This window comes from Peromyscus californicus, unplaced genomic scaffold, assembly GCF_007827085.1.
Source record: "Peromyscus californicus insignis strain IS unplaced genomic scaffold, ASM782708v3 Scaffold_17__1_contigs__length_78620276, whole genome shotgun sequence".
NCBI lineage: Eukaryota > Metazoa > Chordata > Mammalia > Rodentia > Cricetidae > Peromyscus > Peromyscus californicus.
In genome coordinates this window covers 63,334,347-63,359,150 of record NW_026294469.1, presented here as the reverse complement: position 1 = coordinate 63,359,150, position 24,804 = coordinate 63,334,347, and the positions used below count along the sequence as shown (strand labels likewise).

The 24,804-nt window shown below is 46.1% G+C and overlaps 1 protein-coding gene, 1 long non-coding RNA gene and 2 other non-coding genes across 7 annotated transcripts in view; 3 read left to right on the top strand and 1 right to left on the bottom strand.

Annotated features, from left to right (window-relative positions):
* The first annotated feature begins 290 nt into the window (after positions 1-290).
* On the top strand, positions 291-2,717 carry LOC128112493 (uncharacterized). 3 transcript variants are annotated; one of them, XR_008218999.1, is made up of 3 exons: positions 292-514; positions 918-1,072; positions 2,521-2,717. It is a non-coding gene; the product is annotated as an uncharacterized LOC128112493 (long non-coding RNA). The 3 variants fall into 3 exon arrangements; XR_008218997.1 differs by lacking the exon at positions 2,521-2,717 and having other exon boundaries at positions 291-514; positions 918-1,141; XR_008218998.1 differs by lacking the exon at positions 2,521-2,717 and having other exon boundaries at positions 291-514; positions 914-1,141.
* LOC128113112 (small Cajal body-specific RNA 17) lies at positions 399-538 on the top strand. The gene has a single exon (XR_008219339.1). It is a non-coding gene; the product is annotated as a small Cajal body-specific RNA 17 (non-coding RNA).
* On the top strand, positions 637-715 carry LOC128113106 (small Cajal body-specific RNA 18). Its single transcript, XR_008219333.1, has one exon. It is a non-coding gene; the product is annotated as a small Cajal body-specific RNA 18 (non-coding RNA).
* A 6,747-nt stretch (positions 2,718-9,464) lies between the features above and the next one.
* Myo5b (myosin VB) overlaps positions 9,465-24,804 on the bottom strand; it is a 291,674-nt gene continuing 276,334 nt past the window's right edge. For both annotated transcript variants that reach the window (XM_052742546.1, XM_052742545.1), the window contains 7 exons: positions 20,805-20,956; positions 19,147-19,236; positions 18,006-18,156; positions 17,365-17,650; positions 16,225-16,399; positions 14,593-14,673; positions 9,465-9,982 (listed from right to left, as the gene is read on the bottom strand). In XM_052742546.1, coding sequence (XP_052598506.1) covers positions 9,830-9,982; positions 14,593-14,673; positions 16,225-16,399; positions 17,365-17,650; positions 18,006-18,156; positions 19,147-19,236; positions 20,805-20,956 — 1,088 coding nt within the window. In that variant the 3' untranslated portion in view covers positions 9,465-9,829. The remainder of the gene's footprint in view (positions 9,983-14,592; positions 14,674-16,224; positions 16,400-17,364; positions 17,651-18,005; positions 18,157-19,146; positions 19,237-20,804; positions 20,957-24,804) is intronic.

Here is a 24,804-nt window from a genome sequence, read left to right as displayed (position 1 = left end):
GCTCTGCCAGGGTCAAGGTTATCCTAATCCTGTGCTACGTGTGCCCCGCGCCCCTCCCCTGGGAACCAGGGGATGACCTCGGCCACACACCCATCTGGCTTCTAAAAAACCCTGCTCGCTCTATTTATCTATCTCCAGGAACGTGCATTGCAGAACAGGACTGGCGCCAAGACACCCCCGCCCCCCATTTCCCCCATCCCCAACCCAAGCGGGAAGCAGGCGGGGCCGACGGCAGGGGCGGGGCCGACGGCGGGGGCGGGACCGGGGGCGGCGCCGTGAGGTTGGCGGCCCCTGCGCCTGCGCAGTCAGATGGCGGAGGCCTAGGCTAAACTAAGGGTTTCGCCCGCGGGAAGCTGGGGCGTCTGGAGACAGGAAGGGAAATGCGGTAGAGCAGGGCGCGCCTGGGTCCCCGATCCAGCCCCGAGTGAGCCCGAGGTATTTTCCTTATATGATCAGGCCTCACGTGGCCGGCGCTGCTGGTCTGGAGCCTGAGAGGATTATGAAACCGTGGCAGGTGATGGGGCCAGGGGACCTGGCGCGGGCGGGGAGCTGAGGGGTGAGGGCCCGAGGGGGAGGGGAGGCTGCGGGAGGGGAGGGTTGCAGGTTTAGGGGTACCCACGCCGCCTGCTGTGAGCCCTGCCGATGATGACGTGACCACTGCGCAATCTGAGTTCTGGGAACCAGGTGATGGAGTGTGCTGCGAACACTGAGGCCAGGCGAGCAGGAGGCGGCCTGGGCAGAGACGGGGAGCCCGGCGCGGGTGGCGCTGTTGCTGTGCGTTCACGCCTCAGCCACTGCCTGCTCCACAAGCCAGCTTTGTGTATGTTTCGCCCGCTCCCATGTAGTGGGGAGTGCCTTTGTAATCTAATCTTTTTTTTCTCTCTCTCTCTCTCCTGTTTTTTTATTTTTTGAGACAGGGTTTCCTGCTGTTCTGGAACTCGCCCTGTAGACCAGGCGAGCCTCGAACTATGAGATCCGCCTAAATGCTGGCATTAAAGGCACACTCCTCCACGCACGGCTTTAACCTAATCATTTCTCGTGAAAACTTTCAGGAATACTGAAATGTGGAAAGGTTCGTGCAGGGAACCTACTGTTTGCCATTTTACGTCTACCCATTAAAACTTTATATATTTTTTTTAAATTGACGTTTTCTTAACGTCGAGAACACTTCAGCACACATGTTTATTTACAGTTCCTATAGGAGTTTTCATGCAGTCGTTTGCGTACAAAGCTCAAGCCAGGTGAACAAATATCTGTGCTCTTGCCCGCGTTCCTCTGTTTCATTTGCCTTCCAAGTCACCACTGAGAGGGACTTCCCGATTTACTGTTGATTGTAATTATAAATTACCTGAATAGGCCCTGATAAAATCAGAGTGAAAGGTTAGTATATACTCAAACAGTTATGTGTATATCTGCAGTTTCAGTATCAGAAAAGGAACTGAGGCATTTGTTTAACCAGATGATCAAACTTAGAATCACCAAGCAGGAGACCATGGACTCCCTCGCTGTGAAGAGGATGTAACTCACTTATGTGGAGTTTCTCCCCCAAATCACCTGAATCTAATCACAGCTCGACAAGTCCAAAATTAACGGGCATGTAGGAGACTGGCTTTTGTTTTGTTTGTAGTTATGCAGGGAAATGTTTAGCTGCAATATCTGCAACGAAAGTCATGCAGGAAAAAAGATGCAAATCAACCGTAGCGAGAAAGAAAACAAACGGCCAAAATGTTCCCGAGAAATGAAAACGTGTTATAATCTGTTCTGTTTTCCCATTTCTTCTGGAGGCTTAGCACTTCACAGAAGGGAAGGGAAGTATCCTTCAACTGAGCTACAAAATTACTTAGAAGTCTCCCTAAAGTAGTTAAGTAGTTAATTAGACAGGTACATCTTTAACACTATTGGAAGGATGTTAATCGGTGCTGGTGGCAGCGCTGGTTACGGGCAGAAAAGTCACGACCACGACTACCAGAGTTACAGAGCTTTATTGGGAGGAAGGAGGGGATAGAGAGGAGAGCCCGGTGGGGGGGAGGGGATGGTAGGAGCAGAGCACAGGAAGCAGAGAGAGATGGCGGGAGCAGGGAGAGCGAGCAGGGGGCTGCATCCCGGTTTTTAAGGTGTGTATGTAGTCGCCAGTGCCCCCTGATGATGTAAGACACAAGACCCCAAGCTGCGCAGGTGCAGGAGTGAGGGCAGGCTCCTAACAACTATGCCTTTCAAAATGTAACATAGGGGCCTGGACAAAGGGACTTCTGAGATAGTGTTATTTTGTTCTTACAGGTTTAGCTTCCAGTATTTTTAGAAATACAGTGTTATCTCTTTCTGTAGTTAATTTTGGAGGAAAGGATGTAGTGTTAACATAAAATTGGAAATTAGTCCACTGTAAATCTGTAAATTCTGCTGTTGAGATTACCCAGGATCTCAGAACTGTCCAGCTCCAGTCCCTTCTCCCATTCTGAGTCATTTTTCCATGCTTACACAGTTTCCCCCTTTCCTTTTCCTTTCCATGTCATACACTGATAGAAGTTACAGTAGTGGCAGCCAAGGAGAGCAAGCAAAGGTCCTGGGAGCTGCAAAGGTCCTGGGAGCTGCAGTAGTTTTATAACAGATGTATGCTGGTGAGTTTGTGATGCCTGCCTATAATCGTAGCACCTGAGAGGCTGAGGGAGACAGTAAGTCCATTCATGTCAGCACGGACTACATCCTAAGACCTGTGTCTCAAAAAAAAAAAAAAAAAAAAAAAAAAAAAAAAAAAAAAAAAATTGTGACAATGCAAGTGGAAAGCTATGCACATACATACAGTTGTCTGCCTTGGTGAGAACTTCAATTATGAAGCAGATAGTAGCTTGCCTGTGGTTTTACAGCAAATATCTGCTCTTTAGAACATTCAAGTTGCCAAACAAGGATAAAGCAATAAATTATAGACATGAAGTGGTAGACATTGATTTGAGAGCTTGCTTATTTTAAGTTTACCCTGTCTCGATGAGTTCCAGTGGCTAGGAGGCATTGTCTTAGACTTGAGTTGAAAGCTGTTTTTCTTCTCTTGTTTGCAAGCTATTTGCAGAGTCCAACAAGCCTTTGTTAACATGTCATGTAGCAATACAGCTTAGAGTAATCTTGGTTGCGTACCAGGTCACCCTGTAAAGCAATAGTGGTGGAAGAAGACAACATTGTTTTGATGTGTTTCAGTCAGCCAGGTTCTGGAACACACTTGTAGTTAATGTTCATGTTAAGATGAACAGTGCACACCAAGGGCATACCTCAAGGAATTGGCTGGTATCTCGGCAAGAAAATGTTAGGATTTGGTGTTTGGATAGGGTCCAAAAGAAGCAGGAGCTCCTGTCTTGAGGTAGGGATCAGTAAGTATAAGGGCAACCAGGTTACATAGTAAGAACTTGTCTCAAAACAAAGGGATAGGGAAGTAGTCCAAGATAAGTATACTTAATCCAACTAAGAAAGACTGCCATGATGTCTTTGGGCAATACAATTTATGGGAACACTGTTGTATACAGTCTTTGAGGAAATGTTGTATAGTGCCTGTGTAATCTCTAAGATTAGAGCTTGGCTAAAGGCACACTTTGTGAAGAAGCTACAGTCCCTCATAGTAACTGGGACACTTGGCATCCCATGGTTTCCATTTTCCTATGCTTCGGTGAACTTACGAAGTCATCTTGTGTCATCTCACATCAGTGACTGTTGGTGTTGGTGTTTTATAAGATCATGTGTCTATCTGGTACTCCCAACCATGTGGGCCTTAGCCAGGTCCCAGATTTGAACTGCCTTCCTTTCTCAGACATTGGCTAGTAAGGGTTTCATGTGTAAACACAGTTTGACATGTAAAATGTTACAGGCCTAGCTTTGGGGACCAGTGAAGGCTTCCTTACTTAGTGTGTATTCCACTGTCAGTTGCCAAAGAAAAGGATTCCAACCTCTGGTAGGAATCTGGATCCAGAAACTTTTCACTAATGTATTGTGAACATTAGCATTTTTTAAAATGCAGAGCTGGAGACCAAACCAGAGTCTGGTACGTGTTATGCTCGCCTTCTACCTCGGAGCCACACCTTCGTCTACTGTGAACATTTCATTTCCATAGCAGTTTCTAGTGATGTGTGTCTGAGAGCATCATCCGTCCATGGAGATGCCTTGTTTTGTAAGTGTGAGAAAGGCTGGGGATGTGATCTTTACCAATTCCCAGGTGACTTTGGTGCTTTTTCCTAGGGAGAAAGTCCTACTTTTCCATGTTTCTGGGCAAATGTTTAGTTACCAGTCTCTTTTACTCCATTGATCTGTTTTTCTGACTCCATGCCAATCTCACATACTAACTTGCCAGGGAAAGACTTCCAATCATCAAGGAGCTTTTGCTATTCCATAGAGATTTGAGAATGGGCTTGTCAAGTTTCACATTCAAAAAGACATCGAGATCTTGATCTTTATAGGATGCAGATGACAACATGTTGGTGTCCTTTTATCAGTGGAAATCGTTTATTTCTGAGATCTCAGAAATTTTTGCTATGAACTTAATGTCATCTCTACCATAAACCTACAAGTTGGTTGGTTTGTCTCTGGGCTCTATTCTGTTTTATCAGTCTACTTGTCTTCCCTAATACCCAGACTGCTTTGAATTCTATAGCTCTAGAGTAATTGCTCAATAAATCTTGTTACCTTCTAGACCAGTAGTTCCCAACCTTCCTGATACTGTGACCCTTCAATACAGTTCATGTTGTGGTGACCCTCCAACCATAAAATTATTTTTGTTGCTACTTCATAACTGTAATTTTGCTACCGTTATGAATTGTAAATTTTCCCATGGTCTTAGGTGACCCCTGTGAGAGGGGTCCCCAATGGACCTCCAATGGGATCGTGACCCACAGGTTGAGAACTGCTGTTCAAGAGCAAGCCCTCTCCCATCTCCAACTTACAGGTGGCTGTGTACTGACCCCTAGCTTAAACAGCCTTGCATAACTGAATCTGTGCTCCAGAATAAAGTTTCTCAAGGAAACATTAAAAATAGTGGCCAGGGAGGTGGCTCTGGATAAGAGCATTTGCTGTGCGAGTAGGAGGACCTGAGTTCAAATCCACATCACACACCAAAAAGCTGGAGGCACAGGCATATTTGTAACCCCAGTATTGGGGAGGCAGAGATGAGTGGATATTGACAGCTTGCTCTCTAGCCCTGATAGTGATCTTCCAGTCCAATGAGAGACCTTGTCTCAGCGGAGTAAGGTAGAGAGAGAGAGAGAGAGGAAGATATTGAGCGTCCTCCCCTGGCCCCTCACATGGACTGGCATGGGCCAGGTGTGTACACACATACATGCACACATATGTGCATACAGATACATACACACACACACACACACACACACACACCCCTTGAGGAAGCTAGAGTGATGGAGGCTAGAGAGATGGCTGGGGTTAAAAGCATTTGCTCAAAAATCACGAGGACCAGATTTCAGTTTCCAGTGCCCATGTAACAAGCCAGGTGAGGCAGCAAACCCAAGCTAAAAGAGTCACTGGGGCTTGTGGTCTTCCAGCCTAATAGGAAACAGAGCCCCAGGTTCAGGAATGAGACTCTGCCTTGAAGAAATAGGTAGAATGATTGAGAACACAAGCACGCACACCCCACATTTGTGTGCACACACTTATACAGGTACATATGCATACACGCATGGATACAAATCTTTTAAAAAAAATCAAAACTAGACTTTAGCCAATACAACTTTTAGTCAAGCTGTCGTTTTAGATTTTGTTCAGATTTGGCACATCACTTTATTCAAAAGTATTTCCACAAATTTTTATCCACAGCTGATTAATTATATATGCACTTCTCTATAACAAAGCTGTAGTTTACAGACTCGTCCAAAGTGAAAAAATATTTTTCAGTAGTTATTTCTTCTGCAACGTTAGATTTACCCCTGAATTGTAGGTTAAGTTTTCCTGCCTGGCCCACAGTCAGGACAAATCTCTCTCACCTGCCAGTCCCACAGCCTTTCAAACCCAACCAAGTAAACACAGAGGCTTATTTTGCTTACAAACTGTATGGCCGTGGCAGGCTTCTTGCTAACTGTTCTTACAGCTTAAATTAACCCATTTCTATTAATCTATACCTTGCCACGTGGCTTGTGGCTTACCGGTATCTTCACATGCTGTTTCTCATCGTGGCGGCTGGCAGCGTCTCTCTGACTCAGCCTTCCACTTCCCAGCTTTATTCTCCTCCTTGTCCCGCCTACACTTCCTGCCTAGCCAATGGCCAATCAGTGTTTTATTTATTAACTAATTAGCAACACATTTGCCATACAGAACATTCCACAGCACTGAATATTTTGTGAACTCCCTCAGAGAGGCAGGCCTTTATCTAAATGCCAGTTGATTGCAAATGTTATATCCAAATCTGGCTGCTTCTTAACAGGATGATTTCAGACAGTAGCCTAATTCCATCTGGTTGATTTTCTCTGTTGGACTGTATTTTGTTATAGTGTGTGTGAGTCAAAAGACCTTTCAGCGTGGGCTCTGGGGACCGAAGGAACACGGGCCACCAGGCTTGCATGGCAAACACTCTTACCCACTGAGCCATCTGGCTGTCCCAAACCTTACTTTCGAAAAGACAACTTTTAGTATTCAATGATGTTCATTAGAAAAAAGCAACCTTGTCTGTCATTGGCATTATCCTCTAATTTTCTACACTCCGTAATTCTCTGATTATGTATAAAAAAGGAAATGTTGGTTATTTGACTCATATACCAAATTAACTTTATAAATCAACTGCAAATGTTATGAGAAGAAATGAAAGGCCCCAGGCTAGCATATTCGGCAACCACTCACTCATAGTGATCAAATGTTTGGGAAGTATTTAGTTTATGCAAAAGAATTGGATTCCAGTTTGTTGCTATAACCCTCAGTGCATTCATTAGGGCTCTAATAGTTAAATTAGTGGTAGATTTTAGGGACCTACATTCTCTAAACTCTTAGTTTTCACAAGAGCCTTAACATTTTATCCTAAGGAAAACCAGGGGAAGCAATTCCTATATCGTGTTTCATGGAAAGGGGGAAAAGTCTACCATCGGAGATGATCTGCCAGGTGAACCTACAGATGCTGCCCCTCTAACTGAAACTGGGATGGCCTGGGAGGATGTGCGTAGATAATGATCCTTGTCTGCCTCAGTGACAACTAATTCATGTAGGAATACACCCATTACTATAGGGACATGGGTAGTGCCCGTGTGTTAATGCTTAACACACACATGGTAGACTATGAATTTTGGTTAGTTTTTAAGGTGCTTGCTTCATGAGATGAATCAGAAGTCCACAGGATGCTACCTACACTGACCATTATGTTCTTCCCATGGCAACTCCTTCAAGGAATAAGTGCTAAGTCGATTATTTCAGCAACTGCTAAAGGCACGTGATGGAACTGTAACTACTCAGAAGCAAAGATACCTAGAGAAGACCTCAAACGTGTGCTGCGCTTATTTCAATTAAAAGTGATTATTGATTTCATCAAGTTGGGATGTGTTTAAAACTAGCTTTAAAAGGGGAAGGGAACCCATTGCTGAGGGAGGCTCGGGGGTGGAGTGCTCTCCTTATATGCCTGAGGATCTGGGTTCAATTCCCAGTACTAGGGAAAAAGTACACAGAACAAAAATGCTTAAAAAAAAAAAAAAAAGATGAGTTTCTCACAAGGTACCTTTTCACCCTCCAGGTTTGCAATGAAATAGGGAAGATGTAAACGCTCACCAACCACTGTATTGTTAAGTCAACTCGGGTGGGAACCCTTGTCTTCTGGGAGAACGGCAGCTGTTGGTTCTTAGGCTGCAGAGAGGGTTAGTTCTCCCCGCCATCTGTTTGTCTAATTACTAAGCTTTTATTTAGCGAACCTTTGCACCTCCTGACCAACCAGAGACAGGAGAGTCATAACCCGAGGGGGGCGGGGCAGGGATGACGGTTTAAACTGTGTGTAGGCAGAGAAGACTAGGTTTGCGGAGACACTGCTCCTTAAAAATGCTTAACAAGGCATTTTTGGTGTTCTTGGGGGTTAAAGGACAGTCTTTACATGAGTCAATTTTGAACACTACAGTGTACTAAAAAGCAAATTACATTCCTAAACAACTTTAAAGAGGTAGCCACGGATCCCGTTGTTTTAAACTGGCTTTCGAAACAGTTTGCATTTGGGGGTTGAAAGGTCTGATACAGATGTCAGGGGCTGTAACTGGGGGTGAGAGAGGGACTGCTCTTGGAGACAGACACCCAAGAGCCGCTGAGGTGTTTACTGTGGATACAGAGGGATGATGTAGATAACAGTGCATTTGTTGTCAAATTGAGTCTCAAGCCAGGTGCCATTTTCTTGTTCTGGCCCCAGCAGACAAGGAGGTCTGGGGACACAGACCTGTAAGAGCACAGGGTTTTAGAGTTTGGAGTGTGCTGTATTCCTAAGAACCTAAGCTGGGCGATACTCAGGGAGTATCTAAAGTACAGGGGAATCGCACTGTGACAACAAGGCTTCTGTATGGTTTGCAAACAACCTGTAACTGTCATAGGGACAGTGCATACTTTTAATAAATATTGATTATAAACAGGAAGAAAGAATATATTAGTTGTCCAACCAAACCTTTGTTCTCGAGTCCAAAAAAGTCCCCCAATGCAAAACAAAATTCTAAGAGCAGCAAATACGTAAGTCTGTTCCATTATTACTAAATTCTTTTAAATCTTTGTTTCATAGTAGAGTATTTACATTGATTTTAAAGTTTGGAGAAAATGTTGAAAATAACTTGAGAAGGGAAAGTTGGCCCTAAGCTATTGTAGTCTTTCAAAGCAGTTAAACAAACAAACAAACAAACAAACCCATAAATCATTGGATAATAAGTTAGTGATCATGCGTTCTCCTTCAAAGGATTTTCAGACAATTGGGTTCTGGAACTGAAGTCTGTTTCCCTTGTGATCTTGGGGTCTGGAATCGACAGCACACTATGAGGACCTTTTCAAAGGTTTAGCAGCATCAGGGAAGTGAAAAGCTCTGACACTGGTTTGGTTTTTATACCTTTCAATAAAAGTTATCCATTCTCATCTACTACTTTTCATAGTTATATTGTGGAAGCTTTGCTGGTCTCAAGGTATGGACTAGCACAGGAGACTGTATTTTTCCACCTTTCTCACACTTGGTACTTGTGATGGCAGTATATTTGGCTTAATTCTCCCATAAACCTGAGACTATTGCAAGAACTCACACATATCAGGGTCTGGTCATCCAATTTTCTTAGAAACAATATACAATATATTTAGTCTGGAAATCAATTGTACCATTGTCTCTTACTCACCAGCATTAGTGAATGCTTTGGGGAAGCTTCTGTGAAGGCCCAAGGCCCATACTTTTGTTCTTAAAACATCTCTCTACAAGCTCATCCACCCCTTTGGTTTATCAACATATGTCATTTTTATGGTATTAGTATCATTATTTGTTGAAAGATCCACAAAGGCAATTTATGTCATTATTTTTAATATTATCTTAATTTGGACAGTTATATACAAAGACCAAAGTAGGCACTTCCACCCTGTAGAACTGGCATTTTTATATGGTAACTGGAGCTATGCAGTGGCTATTCATTATGATGTGTCTTTGTTTAAACCGAAGTCAAACCTTTAATAACCTTCCACATTTCAAGTATTTTTATTCTGAACAGTATATACAAAAACTAATGACAATGTGCGTCACTTTGTTTAGTTCAGTAGTCTCCACGGGTTCTCAAACTCTGGTTTGATCTACTTCGGGCATAGTTAACAGAGCCAGAATTCTCTCAGCTGACTGTACGTGCTTCCTGGTTTGCCTTGGAATCACGCATCCTCAGACTTCATTGAGAAACTCCAGATTGAGGCATGCCGGGATGTGGATTGAGTCCATGGTCAGAGAAGACGGATTAAATGGAAAGAGAACAGGAAACATATGTTTGGAGTCCAGCAGTAGCTGCTGGGGGTCATTCCTCTCTTGTAGTTGAGCCTGGGGAGGGAGAGTAAGATCATGTAAGTATTTATTACAACCTAAAAAGTTTAAGTAACTTCACCAAAGTGAGTGGGCATACGGAATGGAAAGATTCCTAAGATGACTCGGAAGGCTTGCAGGATCAGGAGAAAGTGGTCCTCCTGTGTCCCCGAAGCATGCAGTGGAGACAAGCCCGAGTTTAGGTTGGTGGAGGTCAGATGGTTAAGCACTTTCCCATTCTAGCATTATCTTAATGCTTCCAGCTAAGGGAGAAGGGGAAGCCGTGGCTTAGGGGCAAATCCCATGGGAAGACTGTCATGGGTTCTACAGCCGTGGTTCTCAGCCTTCCTAACGCTGCAACCCTTTAATACAGTTCCTCATGTTGGGGTGACCCCCAACCAGAAAAGTATTTTATTGCTACTTCATAAGTGTAATTTTGCTACTGTTATGAATCATAATATAAATATCTGTGTTTTCCAATGGTCTTAGGCCACCCCTGTGAAAGGGTCATTTGACCCCCAAAGGGGTTGGGACCTACAGGTTGAGAACCACTGCTCTAGAGGCAGACTCCCTGCCCTGAACAAATGTCCAAACCTTCTTATGTCTTAATTTTGTCATCTGCAGAATGGATCATCATGGAAATTGCCAAGGCAGGAAGTCTAGGGAACAGCCCCTTCTCCACTGAAGCAACTACTGAGTTTGAAAGAGTGATTTTTGTTAACTATTCCAAAATTCTGGACCTGCTTAGAGACTCATTTATAACCATGCTTTGATGAAGAGAGAGGCTGGTGTTTGTGAGCGCATGGCTGATCCTGCTTGTGTACCCCATTCTTTAGCCTCAAGTATGGCTGTGGTGATAGAAGCCCACATTCTTGGAGGAGCTGGGTGGTGCCAGGGAAAGCAATGGGGTTTTGACCTCTCAAAGTTTGAGATGGTGTGTGCACTTTGGTTCGTCTGGTGGGATCCAGCATGGATGCTTGTCTTAGAAAAGGTTTTTCTCAGGGTACAGTGGTTTGTCTTAGTGGCTTCATTTGGAATATTTAAAAGGACAAATCCTCTTCCTTTCCCCTCTCTGAAGCCAGGTGTTTTAAGAAAAGTACAATAACCGAAATGAAATTCACTAGAGGAGTTCCACAGCAGACCTGGGCAGGTGAAGGGAGATTCAGTGAGCTAGAAGACAATAGTGTTGAAGTGACCAAGTCTAAGAAAGGAAAGGAATGAGCAGGAATGCTAGATCCAGATATGGTGCTGCACACCCTGTAACCCCAGCACATGGGAAGTGGAGGCAAGAGGACCAGGGTTCAAAGTCATTCTCAGCTACATAGCAAGTTCGAGGTCAACCTGGACTAGTAAGACCCTGACCGAAAACAGAGTTTGAGGGTCCAGGAAGCAAAGTATCAACATACATACTGTAGAAGTCCCCCCCCCCCAAAAAAAATGAGAGAAAGGGGCAGAAAAACATTTAAATAAAAACTAAACCATCCCAAATCCAGTGGGCAGTATGTATGAGTACATCTAAGCTCACTCAACTTCAAGCAGTGAGTTTTAAACACACTGAGATATACAAATTGTGGAAACTCAAAGACAAGGAATCTTAAGAGAACAATAGAGAAATGCGTTGGTCACAGAGTATCCTGAACTGAGATGACCAGCTGATTTTCCATCAGATGCCGTGGACATTAGGAAGTGATAGGAAGACACACCCCAAGCAGGGGGGGGGGGGCAGGACATGAGAATTTTACATCTGACAAAATTTCCTTCAAGGGCAAAGGAAAATTTTAGTCATTTCTGGAGACAAAGACATTGGATAAAAGTTTCAATTTGTCATGAACAATTATAGATGAAGCACAATTAGAAACAGAGCATACAGAATATATGTGCCCCAATTGACAGAGTTGAAGGAAGAAATAGTTCTCCATTAATAGCGGGGCCCTTCAATCTCCCACTTCTGATGACATATAACACTGTAAGGTGAGGCCTGTAAACAGGTATGCTGGACTCTTTAGGATGGAAGTTAGGTCCCTGGGGCATGCCTTTGAAGAGATACAGGGACTCTGGACCTTGCTGTCTCTTGCTCCCAAGCTGCTGTGCAGTGAGCAGCAGGTATCCCCTGCCTAACGCTCGCTTCAGTATGTACTGTGTGTTTACAGACCCTGAGAGCAAGGCTGAGTCCCCATGGACTGAAATATCTGAACGTGAGCCCAGACGAACCTTTTCCCTTGAACGCTGATTATCTCAAGTACGGTGCCACAGTGACAGAAAGCTCAATGACATGCATACGGATTTCCCCTCGGGGAAGATGATGGAGACAGTGCTCTTAAGAGGCTGTGAGGACCAAGAGTCGACGACTCAGCACACCGAGTCCGGTTGCTGGCACCTGGCAAGTGCTGTGTTTGTCCTGGGTAAGCCAGGTTGGTTTGTCCTTGGAACTAACCGTCAGCGCTTGAACTATGGGCTCCAGGCTGGAGCCGCACTGTGGCAGGAGTATTGCCAAGGGGAAGATCCACAAACCCTCATCGGGAAAATACAGGTCATGCCACTACCAGCTTGAGGTACAAAAACATTGCCATTGTTTTCTTTTTCCCTCTTGGGGACAAGCCACTGTTGTTTCAAATAGTGACAGTATCTTGATATAGTGTAACTTTCCAGGTGTCCTTGTTACCCAACTTTAGAGTTGGAAGACCAAGGGCTAATTGCTCAGCTCTAGCACCCATGGCATCTTTACTCTTTCTCTCAAGCCTTGGAACAGGCTGAGGCCTTCAAGGACCAGTAGCCCTTTGGAACACTGACGAGGGTGAGCCGTTTGAGGACAAGCCTGTGAAGGGGGCTGTTGAACCTCAAATTGCTCACATTTTGTTCAGTTACCTGAATGATGACAGAAAGTGCTGCTTAAGCCTCCATCCGCTAGCCACAAGATTCTCATGTACGAGCGTCCAAAGAGCGGGGCCATAACTTCAAAACTTACGGTACATGGTCTCGCAGAAAACCCCTATGAACCCTGTGGTGGCATTAACAGCTCTCAAGCTTACAGCATCCAAGTTTTAATGGTTAAGTGTTTGAATGTCTATGTGGAAGTCATACATATTTATGAGCTCCTGTGTAATGCTTCAGTAATTCAGGTGAGTGTTTTTAAACATGTACACTGTATGTAGTATGTGGGCAATGGTTTGCCTAACAAGCAGCTTTGACTGCTGGACAGGAGGTCAGGTGTAGTGGGAGTGGGGATGGGGTTGGGGGGACGGTGAGGGGGCTCACTGCTCACCGGTGCTTCTGAGTACTGCATAGGGAGGAACAAACTAGAACTGGCCAAAAACCAAACCAAACCAAACCCTTTTGACAGGACTGCCATACTTTCTGACAGTATCTGCCCTTGGCCACCAGGGTGTTATCTCTACGTCCTTCATCCGTTAGGCCTGTGGCCTGCTTGGCATATGTCGGTCTACTTTGGACTGAACTCCCTTCTTGCAAATGGCGACATTGCCAGTTTATGGTGTGTTATGATTCTCCCTCCCACGTGGCTCAGGTTCAAACCCAAGAATGACTTCCTAAACCTGTACTTTTGCTTGAGTTGTTTTTCAGCCCTCCACAAGAATCAGTAGTGGGTCGGGGTACCTCGTGGCTTCTCTCCTGTCCCCCGATCCCTTTTCTGCATTCAGGAGCTGGCTCTGTGCTCATCCTGTGCTGGCCTCCCACTCAGCGCCCACCCTGCCCCACTTTGACGCATCCCTTGTGTGGGTGAGCCGGCCTGCTCTGAGGGCTGTATGCTTGACAGGCCCTGGCATTTTCCCGTTGTCCTTGAGGCAACAGCTACCTTTAGTCTGACTTGGCGTCTGTCCCTTGACCTCTGGCTTCATCTCTACTCAAATACCAGGCTAAAGTTCATTTACTCTTCTCCATGGTCTCTTCAGAGTCAAGGCACTCTTTCTAAATCTCTAGATCTCCTTTAAATCTTGGGGAAAAAAATCCCCAGCCTTGCAAAGGAGAGCAGCATTCTGTACCAAAGCTCTTGTTTTCTCGGGGCTCTCTAACTGCGTCTGTCCAGTGTATTCCTCACATGTAACTGGGAGAAACGAGGCCTCCTGTGGAGTCACAGTCAGCTCCTGTCAGTCCCTGTCACACAAGAAGGCCCTCCACTGGACCCAAATCTCCCTGGGCTCAGCTTGAGGAAGCTTATGTTTAAGTTAAAAACTCACCTCTCAAGATGGATCTACATATACATCTGCCTAAGAAGTTTCTTCCTACCAGATCCCCAAAGACAAATAGTGTATCAGAGACAAGGTGTGAGAGTTTGGATTGAATTCTTAGAGAATATTTCTTAGTTCCACATGGTGGAACTGATATTAAGTCACCTTGTTAATTCTGCCTGGTGCCATGATTCAGTAAGGTGCTCCCAGCCAATGAAACACTTGAGTTGAAAAGCTGAGTGGCAGGTTCATCCATCTGCGTGTATGTAGTTAATATTACTCATGGACACTAAGTTTCCTGTGCATTTAAGCAAGAAGCCTATGGATGCAGATTTTTCTAGCACACAGTGTAGCCAGCATTACTAAAGAGAAGGTTAAAATCTGCATTTTCAATGTCCCTTTTGGCTTCTGACTAGGGACTTTATGAAATGAACAAAGACTCACCTGAATTGTTCGTATAAAGGACACTGTCACTCGTTCCTCAAATTCATTCAAGGGGGTGTATAGGTTTAAAATTTTGACAATCTGTTGGAATGAAAACACAGTTTAGCGCAGTACTAGACAAACTAAAGACTACTTTGAATTTTAGGACTCTGTGACAGTGGTACCATACAAATGTCCAACTCTCTGGACAGATCCCACTAGGCATGTGCTCAGGCTGCTGTCTATGGCGAGTTTCCACCCCACCACTGCCCCTGCGGGGTTTGAGGTCCTGTACTGCATTCATGTCCTTAACGCTTACTCTTCCCTTAGGTTTGGTGGCTTATGCTTAGTGAGTTCAGAAAACTGCTGTCTGTTTTACGGGCCTCTATTCTGCGGGCAACTCAAAGGTTCTTCAGAAGAGTACCAGGGCTCACTTAATCACGCTTTACCATGCTTACACCTCTTCCTTAAGAAAATTCACTTATGCTAGGCGGTGGTGGTGCACACCTTTAATCCCAGCACTTGGGAGGCAGAGGCAGGAGGTTCTGTGAGTTCGAGGCCAGCCTGTTTTACAGAGTCAGTTCCAGGACAGCCGAGGATACAGAGAAACCTTGTGTCAAAAAAACAAAAAGAAAAAGGAAAATTCATTTACAAGTGAGATTTTCTTCTTAACCAGACAGCCTTTTGTCCACCTATCAGTTGTTTTGGTGGAAGTACCCCGGCCTCCTGCCAGGCCAACTACAAGCAGGAAGTAAACTGACAGAAGGAAAACAGTTACTGGGACCTGGAAACACGAGCCCTTGCAGTTTTCTGAAGAGTTCTCTGGTTCATTTCAGGAGACAGCAGAGGAGCTACGAGAAGCATGTGCCCTTCTGCATGTTGAGTTTAGAGTTGGCTACAATGGTGTTGGTTGGGAAGAGCATGCATTTGATTGGAAGAGACTGGTTTCCCTTCTGTCCATGGTCCAATTCTAAGTAGCCATGATCAAAAGCAAGATCTGGGGACCCATCTCTTTATAGACTAGTCATATGTCTACAACCAAATTATGGTATAAATACAATTTTGGGGGAGAGGAATTTAAATTAATATTTAAGTACCTTTAGATCATTAAGGCTTCATCTAAAATGATATAAATGGTGTCTTAAAATATGAAAATTGCAGTTGTAAAGGAAGTATATAAAGTAAGCAAACAGCCTCATACTGACAGATTCAGAAAAAGAAATCTCTTTGGTAAGAAATTGTTTTTAAAAAGTTGTGACATGAGGCCAGCAAGCTGGCTCAGTGCGTGAAGGCCCTTGCCACCAAGTCTGATTACCTGAATTCAATTCCCAGAACCCACATGATGGAAGAGAGAACAACTCCTTCCAGTCACCCCCTGAGCTCCATACATGCACATCATAGAACATGTGCACAGGCAGTTTCAGAAAGTTGGTATCGAGGTTTGTGGGGTTACCACCATATAAGTTAGCACATAGGGAGGGTCAGTAAGTTTCGGGGAAATGGCATCGGGTCAGACCAAAGTGATCTCTGCTTCATCAAGACCATTTCATCAGTTGCAAACTGGAATTGTGTCAACAAGGCCAGGAGCACCCATCAGAAAACTCCTTGCAAGAACAGACTGGCAGGGCCAGCACTGGTCTCGAATGGCTGTACCTGCTGGGTACTGAGGGAGGTACACAGAGAGCAGATGGCCTCTGCATCCTCATGGGTTTTCTTCTTCAACTGGAGGAGCTGGGCTGCCTGGATCAAGGGTTCCATGGTCTGAACTGCTCCACTCTGGTGAAGGTTTTTTCCTCGAAGCCACTCCTCAAGTTGGCTTATGTTGTACCTTAGCCATAGGTGAAAAGGGAGCCATGTTAGCCTTCATTCATGGGGGAGGGTACCTGCTGTGTTCTTCAGGCTAGGTGTAACTAGTCTTATCCTTGCCCCCACATTAATTATCTCATGTGGTTAAAAGCTTGCAAAGTGTGGGTAAGGAAATGTTTGCAAGCATGAAGACCTCAGTTTGAGCCTAGACTCATATTTACACACACACACACACACACACACACACACACACACACACACACACACACACACACCAAGCAACAACAAAACAAAAAATGAGCGAGGTGGCACACAGTTGTCATCCTGGTGCTGGAGAGGTGGCGATAGATCTCGTTGGCCAGCCAGCCTAGACAACTGATAAATTCCAGTTCAGTGAGATTTTTTTTTCCTTAGGTGGGTATTTGAGTTGTCCTCTAGCCTCCATATGTTTGGGTACACACGTATGTACCACTCCTATACGCACACACACGTTAAAAAACCCCAACAAACTCTGCAAAGTGCCTAGCAGTTAATAACTGTAAGTTGAATAAAGAATGAATAGATGAATGCAAGCTTAAAATTAAGCCAAGATGAAATACCTAATGTGTCTCTCTCTATATTAACAGGGAGGGAAGCATAAATATACTAAATTAGAATTTACATTTAACGTTTACAAACATTTATACTTGAGAGCCCTGATGACTCATCACTCATCCATCTTTCTCGCTCACCTAGCCACACTCATCAGTCTTTAAAGAGCATTTGAGCGTCTCTACGCCAGTTGTGAACATCTTTGTACTAGTTTGTTTAACCAGGTCACTGTCTCAGCGGGGTGAACTTCACCAATCAATAAAAGGGTGATGGATTTGAGCCACACACTGACTATGACAAGGGCCACCACCTTGGGGACAACTGTCCTGTGTTCTGCCCCCACCCTGTGTTGGGCCTCTCAGTCTCCACGTGCTGGCTGGTGTGAGCACCCCTCACCTGAGCTGCATGCCTGTACTCCAAGAGCAGGCATCTTTCCGCAGGAGCAGGTTGTTAAGGGTCACGGCGTTGATCATGTAGAAGAGCTGTTTGAACACCTGAAGGATGATCTCAGGGTCCAGGCCCTGGTCACACATGACTGTATGAAACAAGTTCATCTGGCGGATGATAGCCTCCAGGCAGTAGGAGTTCTCTCCATCCACCATGCTGGAGGAGCGCTTCCGGTAACCCGTTGGCCTCACGCCAGACAGCCCCTGGATACTCTCATTTTCCAACATGGCAGAAACTGAAAGGAAGGCGTGGTTAGAGCAAGTCTGCTGTAGGACCCCTCAGCTCAATGAGACCGTTAGGATGTGCACAGTACTAACATATGTGGGGACTTAACACATGTGGCAAAGATTTTTGAGTGTGGAGCAAATTGTCACTTAAATTCATTGGTGATTGGACAAAGCTAATGGCTATGTACTAGCTGGATTCTGTGCTACCTCATGCCTATCCCTGGATGGGCTGGGCTTTGTGGAAGCCACAGTTGGTAACACCTTGTTGCTGCAAGGCAAGGCAAGCTTGCCATAACCCCCTGCCCCCCACATCCTCCTCCAGACCCCAAGATGTGTGCTGGAGGTCCCTCAGCAGCACCTTACCTATCATAGGTTGTAACAAGCCCTCTGCGATTTTAATGAGCTGCTGATAGATCTGAATGGAAAGGTCGCTTAGCACCTGCCGATATTCAGTAAGGTCAAAGTTCTTGAGACAGTGCTCATTCTGCTTTGGAGTGTTCTGCGTCATGAAGCCCTGCAGAGGAAGAATGTACAGTAATAAGTTTCTGGGGTCTCCTGGGTTCCATACACCTTCTGGGACTTGGGCCACCTTAACAACTGCCTATTTGCAGGGCTTCCCTACATGTAATGCTCTAGAAAACATGAGGCCTTTGGGATGGCCCTGGACCTTCAAGGTAGCGGAAGTCTCATGACAGAAAAGTCAGAATTGTGTAAATAAAAAGGTCTATATCATTTAGACCCTCAAAATAAAGTGAGTTCCATATATTAAATACCCAAAGCCAGAAAAATAAATTAATAAAGGAGGGTCCCATGCTTTCTGAATGTTTATCTGGTATTATGCATATTCAGATTGTCCAAGATCTTAGGCTACACAAGGCCCTACAGGAATATGGCATAGGCCAGGTTCTGTGTGTAGGAGACTCCTAGGAACTCTATTTTACCAGTCACCAGATGAGTGGGTGGTGACAGCAGTGTCCTCTTACCCTGCTGTAGTAGGATGGACAGGTAATCTGGGATAGTACTAGCATCAAAAGGCCTCCTGTGACCTCGGTCTTCTTACTGTTATCTTTTTTTGTTTTGAGGCGGTCTTGCTATATCATCCAGGCTGTCTTTAAACTTGTGGTAGTCTTACCACAGCCTCCCAATTGCTGGGATTGAAGGCACATGCGGCAGAGCCTAGCTCCAATGTCCTTTTTATTCAGGCTAAGAGGGATCAACAGCAGCCAAAAAGATCAGGACTGTCAAAGAGGCAGCCATGCCTCACAACCTCTTGCCCTCACCTCAAATTACGAAGCGACTTCTAACAACGGGCACAAGTAGGAGCGACTGTGGGTGGCTGCTGAGAGACGGGACTTTTCATTCTTGTTTTTTAGCTACACAGAGCTAGTTACACTGCGGTTCAAATCTTGTCTCCAAGAGCAGACGTGCATAGGGAATCCAAAGCACCCCAAAACGCAAGTAGATAAAGTGGGGTCCACTTTGGGGCACTTTGCTCACCACTCACCTCATCCCCACTGTACTGCTTCAGACAGTGGAGGAAGCGGCAGGTGTTGGACAACCAGAATGACGTCATCTCAAAGTCATCATTGTGCTTCTGTGAAGAGAAAAGCACACCACTGGCCCTAAGTCAAGTGTTTCCCATTGGCTGACATATATATCCCTGGTGCCTCTCTTTCCATGTTTCCTGTGTTGCCCAGCATTCCTGGGCAGCCCCGATGTATGCAGTCCACTTTCCAGACACAGAGAGGATTCCCTTTGCAGAGATTTGCTGTTCCTCCACTCCCTGAGATGGTACCCAGACAGAACCATTCCCTGGTCTCCTGACGAGTGGTGCATGCACCTGAACACATGGGAAGAACAGGTTGGTCTCCCAGAGCTGAAGAATGTGGAGCTGAGAGGCACAAATGAAGCTTAGGCCCAGTAGCCCCGGGCTCTAGTCTAGTCTAAACCTTGCTCTGGCCAACTCGGATTCTGACCTACCAGCTGTCCAACACAAGGCATGCTAGGGAGCACAGCAGTGAAGTACACTAGTGTCCCACTGACCTAGAAGTCGGATGCTCAGTGGCAATAAACTAAGTGAGCAAGGCTGCTTAGCAGCCCATATACAACGCCATCTGTCCAGGTTCTGCATTACACCCACGGACTTCTCAGAGCCCGTCCTGTAACACACCACTGTTATTTAAGTGCAATGACTATGAGCTACGACAACAGAACAAGGCTGGCCACACCGGCTATGGGCCAGAACGGGCTAATCTAGCTCGGAGCTGTAGAAGGCCTCTCTAAGGAAGTGATGGTTGCAGTCCTCGGCTGCCTTAGACTCCTGCTGGAGCTTATAAAAGAGGTCAAGGGTAGAGACACAGATTTGAGAGTGACCAGCCTAGGCATGATACACTTCCGGGCAGTTAGCAGATAACAATGCTTGGAGCCAGAGACAGAGAAGGCGAGGCAGCTGCCAAGGGCATGCAGCCAGAAGCTGAGGGCTAGCTCTCAATCATGATCACAGGCTCACTAGACCAGAAGAGGCCTGGCCACAGTGCTCTCAAGGATGGCTGGCCTCCTTGAAATCAGCAGTGTTGGGGAAATCAGAAGACAGTCCATGATATAGGACTGTCACTGAGATGTCTGTCTCTAAAAATCTCCCTCCTACCACCTGACTCCAGCTCCTTTGTGAACATGCCTCATCACCAAACAGCTGCCACATTCATCTGGTGTCTTGAGGTGACATTCTTGAGCTGTTTTAACACCCCACTCTCATCCTCCAGAGCAGTCCTGTTCTGGTCCAGGCTGCCTCACCTGGTTAACTGATGAATGGCAGCTGCTCTCTCGGTGCAACCAACCTTGAGAGTGTGTCCCAGTCCCTTGGAAAGGTGAGAGAGAGTATGGCTTCCTGAACGTGGTTCAGAGGCCGTCCACCTCCCTAACATCTATGCTAGCGTGCAGCCAGGTTTTCCTGTAAAGACAGCTTCAGCAGATGTGGGAGGCCCACCCTGGAGTCCTGGGCCTCCTGGCATCTGCAGTCTTGAGCCTGCTCTGAGAACTGGAAGGCATCCCAGGCAATGTAAGTGGTACACTGGCTGAACACAGACCCAGAGAAGCAACGGAGGTACTTGCTTTGTTCGGGCTACCGGGAACCTCAGCTGTCTGCACAGGCTCGTTACCTACCTTGAGGACTTTCTTAATGCCGTTGATGGTGGAGCTCAGCAACGAGTGTACCTTGAGGTCGTCGTTGGTGTAATCTGCATGCCTGATGCACATGTAGAGGATGTATGCAGGCAGGCAGGGCACGGTGCCCGACAGCATCTGGGGCTTCAGGTCTAACAGCAACAACAGGTGAGTTAGATCTCACTGGGGTAACACCCTGAATGTCAGAACCCTTGCCTCAAAGAGAAGTACTCGCATTATTTTCCTGTAACTCACGCAGGAATCCACTGCTCACAGGGATCGAAACAGGGATAAGATAGACTGTGGTAGTCTGAGACCGATATAGGCTCATGTAGCTGAACACCTAGTCCTCAGCTGCTGGTGCTGTTGGGGGAGGGGGGGATTATGGAACCTTTAGAAGACGGAACCTTGCTGGAGGAAGTGCATCTTTGAGGGTCTATACCCTTGCCCTACTTCCTGCTTGCTCTCTCTGCTTCCTGTGTGCAGATGAAATGTGATCAGCCAGCTTCCTGTTGGGGCACCGAGCTTCCTTTTGGGGTGCCAGCTGCTATGCCTTCCCTTGCCTTTATGGCCTCTATCGCTCCAGAACTGTAAGCCAAACAAACTCTTTTCTGAGTTGCTTTGGGTCACAGCAACAAGATAACTAACGTACACACTCATCCAGTTGGAGACACTGGTCAAAAAACAAAAGTATGGCCTGGCCAGATGTACTGGCTCATGCCTTTAATTCCAGCACTCAGGAGGCCGAGGCAGGGGGATCTCTGTGAATCTGAGGTCAGTCAGGGCTACAAAGAGAAAGCTTGTCACAAAACAGAAGAACATATTACATTCCTAGGTGTTTGTATTACAGCAGTAAAATAAGTAGGCCCTCAGTGACTTATCTACCTCACGGAGGAAAGGGCCACAGGTTATAAACTCATGCCATGGTCCTCAGGAAGGGCCTTACAGCTAGAGGCAGGCTGTAGGGGGCTCATGCAATGAGGTGAGAATTCCATTTCTTGGCACCCCAACTTCTGACTAGGCACAGGGGGTTCTTCAATATTGAAGATTAATATCAGGAGAATTTAGCAATATCATATCTTATAGCAAATCACATTCCCAATGAGAACCAGTTGGCCAAGGGCTGAGAAAGCTGGAACAACATCTGGTCCACGGGTATGCTGTTCAGTTTTTTGTCACCTTATACAAGTGGGAAGAAGGAACGTCAATTGAGAAAATGCCTCCATCAGAGCGGCCTGTAGGGCATTTTCTTGATTAGTGATTGATGTGGGAGGGTCCATCAGACTGGAGGTGGTACCACCCTTGGGCAGGTGTTCCTGGATGATGTAAGAAAGCAGGCTGAGTAAGCCATGGGGAGCAAGCCAGTAAGCAGCACCCCTCTGTGGCCTCTGCATCAGCTCCTGTTACCAGGTTTCCGCCTTGAGTTCTCTTTATGACAGACTGTAAGTGGAATGGTCATGGTGTTTATTACAGCCACAGAGGTCAAACTTAACAGTGGAGGTGTCAGTTTGGAATGATTTCCTGGCAGTACTTCCCCTGATGTCTCAAAGCTGAACTGGTCCAGCAGACCGCTGCCACTCTGCCAACATGTCCCTTTGTCCAGCTACTCTTGTCTACCCTTTTCCCTGTCTTGGACTGTGACTCTACACTGATACGTAAGCTCCCTGACCCTCCCTCCTAAGGCCTCTGGGAAGCTGTCAGATGGACGCTAGTATCCTGAGGGGTAAGAAGCCAAGTTTAAAACAATGAACAATAGCAAGAAACCAGAGTGTGGGAAGAAAGTTCTGCTGCCAGGTTAAGATGATGGGTGAGAAAGGGCCCCAGCACCTCACTGTGCCTCTGTCTGTATCCAGCTTTCAGCCTTCAGTCTCATTACCTAACCCAAACCAAACCCCAAATGCCTTTTGGGCTTGGAACTCACAAATGGGGAGGCCCCTCACCCTCTACCTGGACCAGCAGGATCCTTAAGTCATCTGCCAAGGCCAATGAAAGTTGGGGTCAGGCTGGGCTGCAAGTATCTTCAATTGATACACAGATTACTTCATTCTCTCAAATAACATCCTTCTAGTTAGTGTGAATTACAGGCCATAACACTCTGGATACATGGTTAACATTCTGGCATATTCTAGGTTCTAGGCTATAGATTGGTTCTTTGCTCTAATTAGAATGCTAGCAGTATTAATCCAGGGGAAAAAAATGCAGTTCAATAGGCCCACTCCCAATCTCTAACATCTTACTTCAAGCTTTCCCTACGTGCAGATTTTAAGCAGTTTGCCTTGCCTTGTGGTAGAACAGGCTCACTTTTGTTTCTTAGGCAGATTTTAGCATCTCATAGGATGGGGATTACAACTCTACTTTCTTCTCCTCTCTGAAGGAACTAGCCAGTGATGGGTTCCCTATGAAGTGGTCCATCTCTCCATATGGGGATCACCGAAAGGCAGACGATGATGTATTCTTCCTTGGTATCTAGGTAGGAGGTGATCTCTTAGAGCCATCTAAGCATAAGAGCAGGAAGGGGCCCTTGACTTACACTTATTTAAGTCATTAAATTTAGAGTCCTATTTACTTATTCAGTTAGCTCTGATGTTGTAAACTTTGTGTTTCATATTTACCACAGAGTCACTGGAGCATGCTAGTCACCAGCAAGCTATTAAAAATGCCCAAATCAAACATCCAAAGGGCAACCACACAGAAGTCATGTTCTATTTCTCCCATGCTCCTGGCCTAGGTACAGTACTCGGCAGCAACCTCCCTGCCCTGGAGTGACTTCCTTTAGGGTAATGTTTACCTCGAGCTCTGACTCCTTGTGTGAGAAAGCCCTGCATTGTGCCCAGCTTCCTCCCTGGCTCCATTCCACATGCTGGGGATGGGGTGGGGGGTACTCATGGGGTCAGTCCCACCAACCATTTGACAGATGGGGACACTATAGCACCATGGAGAAGAGGCAGTGGCATTAGACTACTAAAGGATCTTCCTTTTGTCCAACAGGACTCTTTTTTCTCTATGGTTTTCCCCTGGCTCTTCAGGAAGCTGCTGGGCTGGGCTGGATAGAGCATAAACGGGGAGGGGGGCGCTGTTGAAGGCAGATGAGGCTGAGACAGGAGAGGAAGGGGACCAGGGTCAGGGAGGAAAGTGGCCCGCAGGAGTCCTGTATTCTTTCCTGAAGGTGGCATCCACTACTGGCCACAGAGAGCTATCTTGACACAAACCTCAACAACCTGTAAACATGACTCAGACACTCACCCCCCCCCCCAGCATCCTTCAAGAGTGATCCCATGAGCAGGAGGCTCCCCTCTAACTTAACGGGGAAAATACTTCCCTTCCCAGAGCTGTGGGGGCTGGAAAGTGGGTAGCAGGTGTTCTAGTCCTGAGGACCAAGCTGGGTGGAGTTTGCCTTTCCTAGAGCTGCTGGAGCTGCTAGGCCACACACTGAGCGTCTATCACTCACCCTGCTTCTCACAACTTCGGTGTTACAGTGTTAGTGTGAAGGTGTTGGATCCCCTGGAACAGGAGTACAGACAGTACAACTCACAGAGTACATGTGAGTTGCCATGCGGGTGCTGGGAATTGGATCCAGGTCCTCTGGAAGAGCAGCCAGTGCTCCCAACTGCTAAGCTATCTCTCCAGCCCAATGTTAGAGGTTTTTATCACCTTCTCATGTCACAAAGAGAACACTGGTCATCAACTACATGGCTAGCTTACACATAGGCTGTCCGATTCCAGAGGCCACACTCACCCATGCTGGATTGCACAGCACTAACAAACTGTAAATAGAAGACGTCCAAATCCCTGACCCACTGTTTATCCCCTGTGTGACCTGAGAAAGTTACTAGAATGATTTCAGCATTCTCCAAGATGAGGTCAGGACTTGTATGGTGCCTACTGATATAGATGCTGGGAGTATTGAACAATCAGGGAGGGTATGGCATTGGGCACAGTTGCTGACAAGCTTGCACGGCTTGTCCTGCTATTGCCAACGCACATGGCCCACCCTGAACTT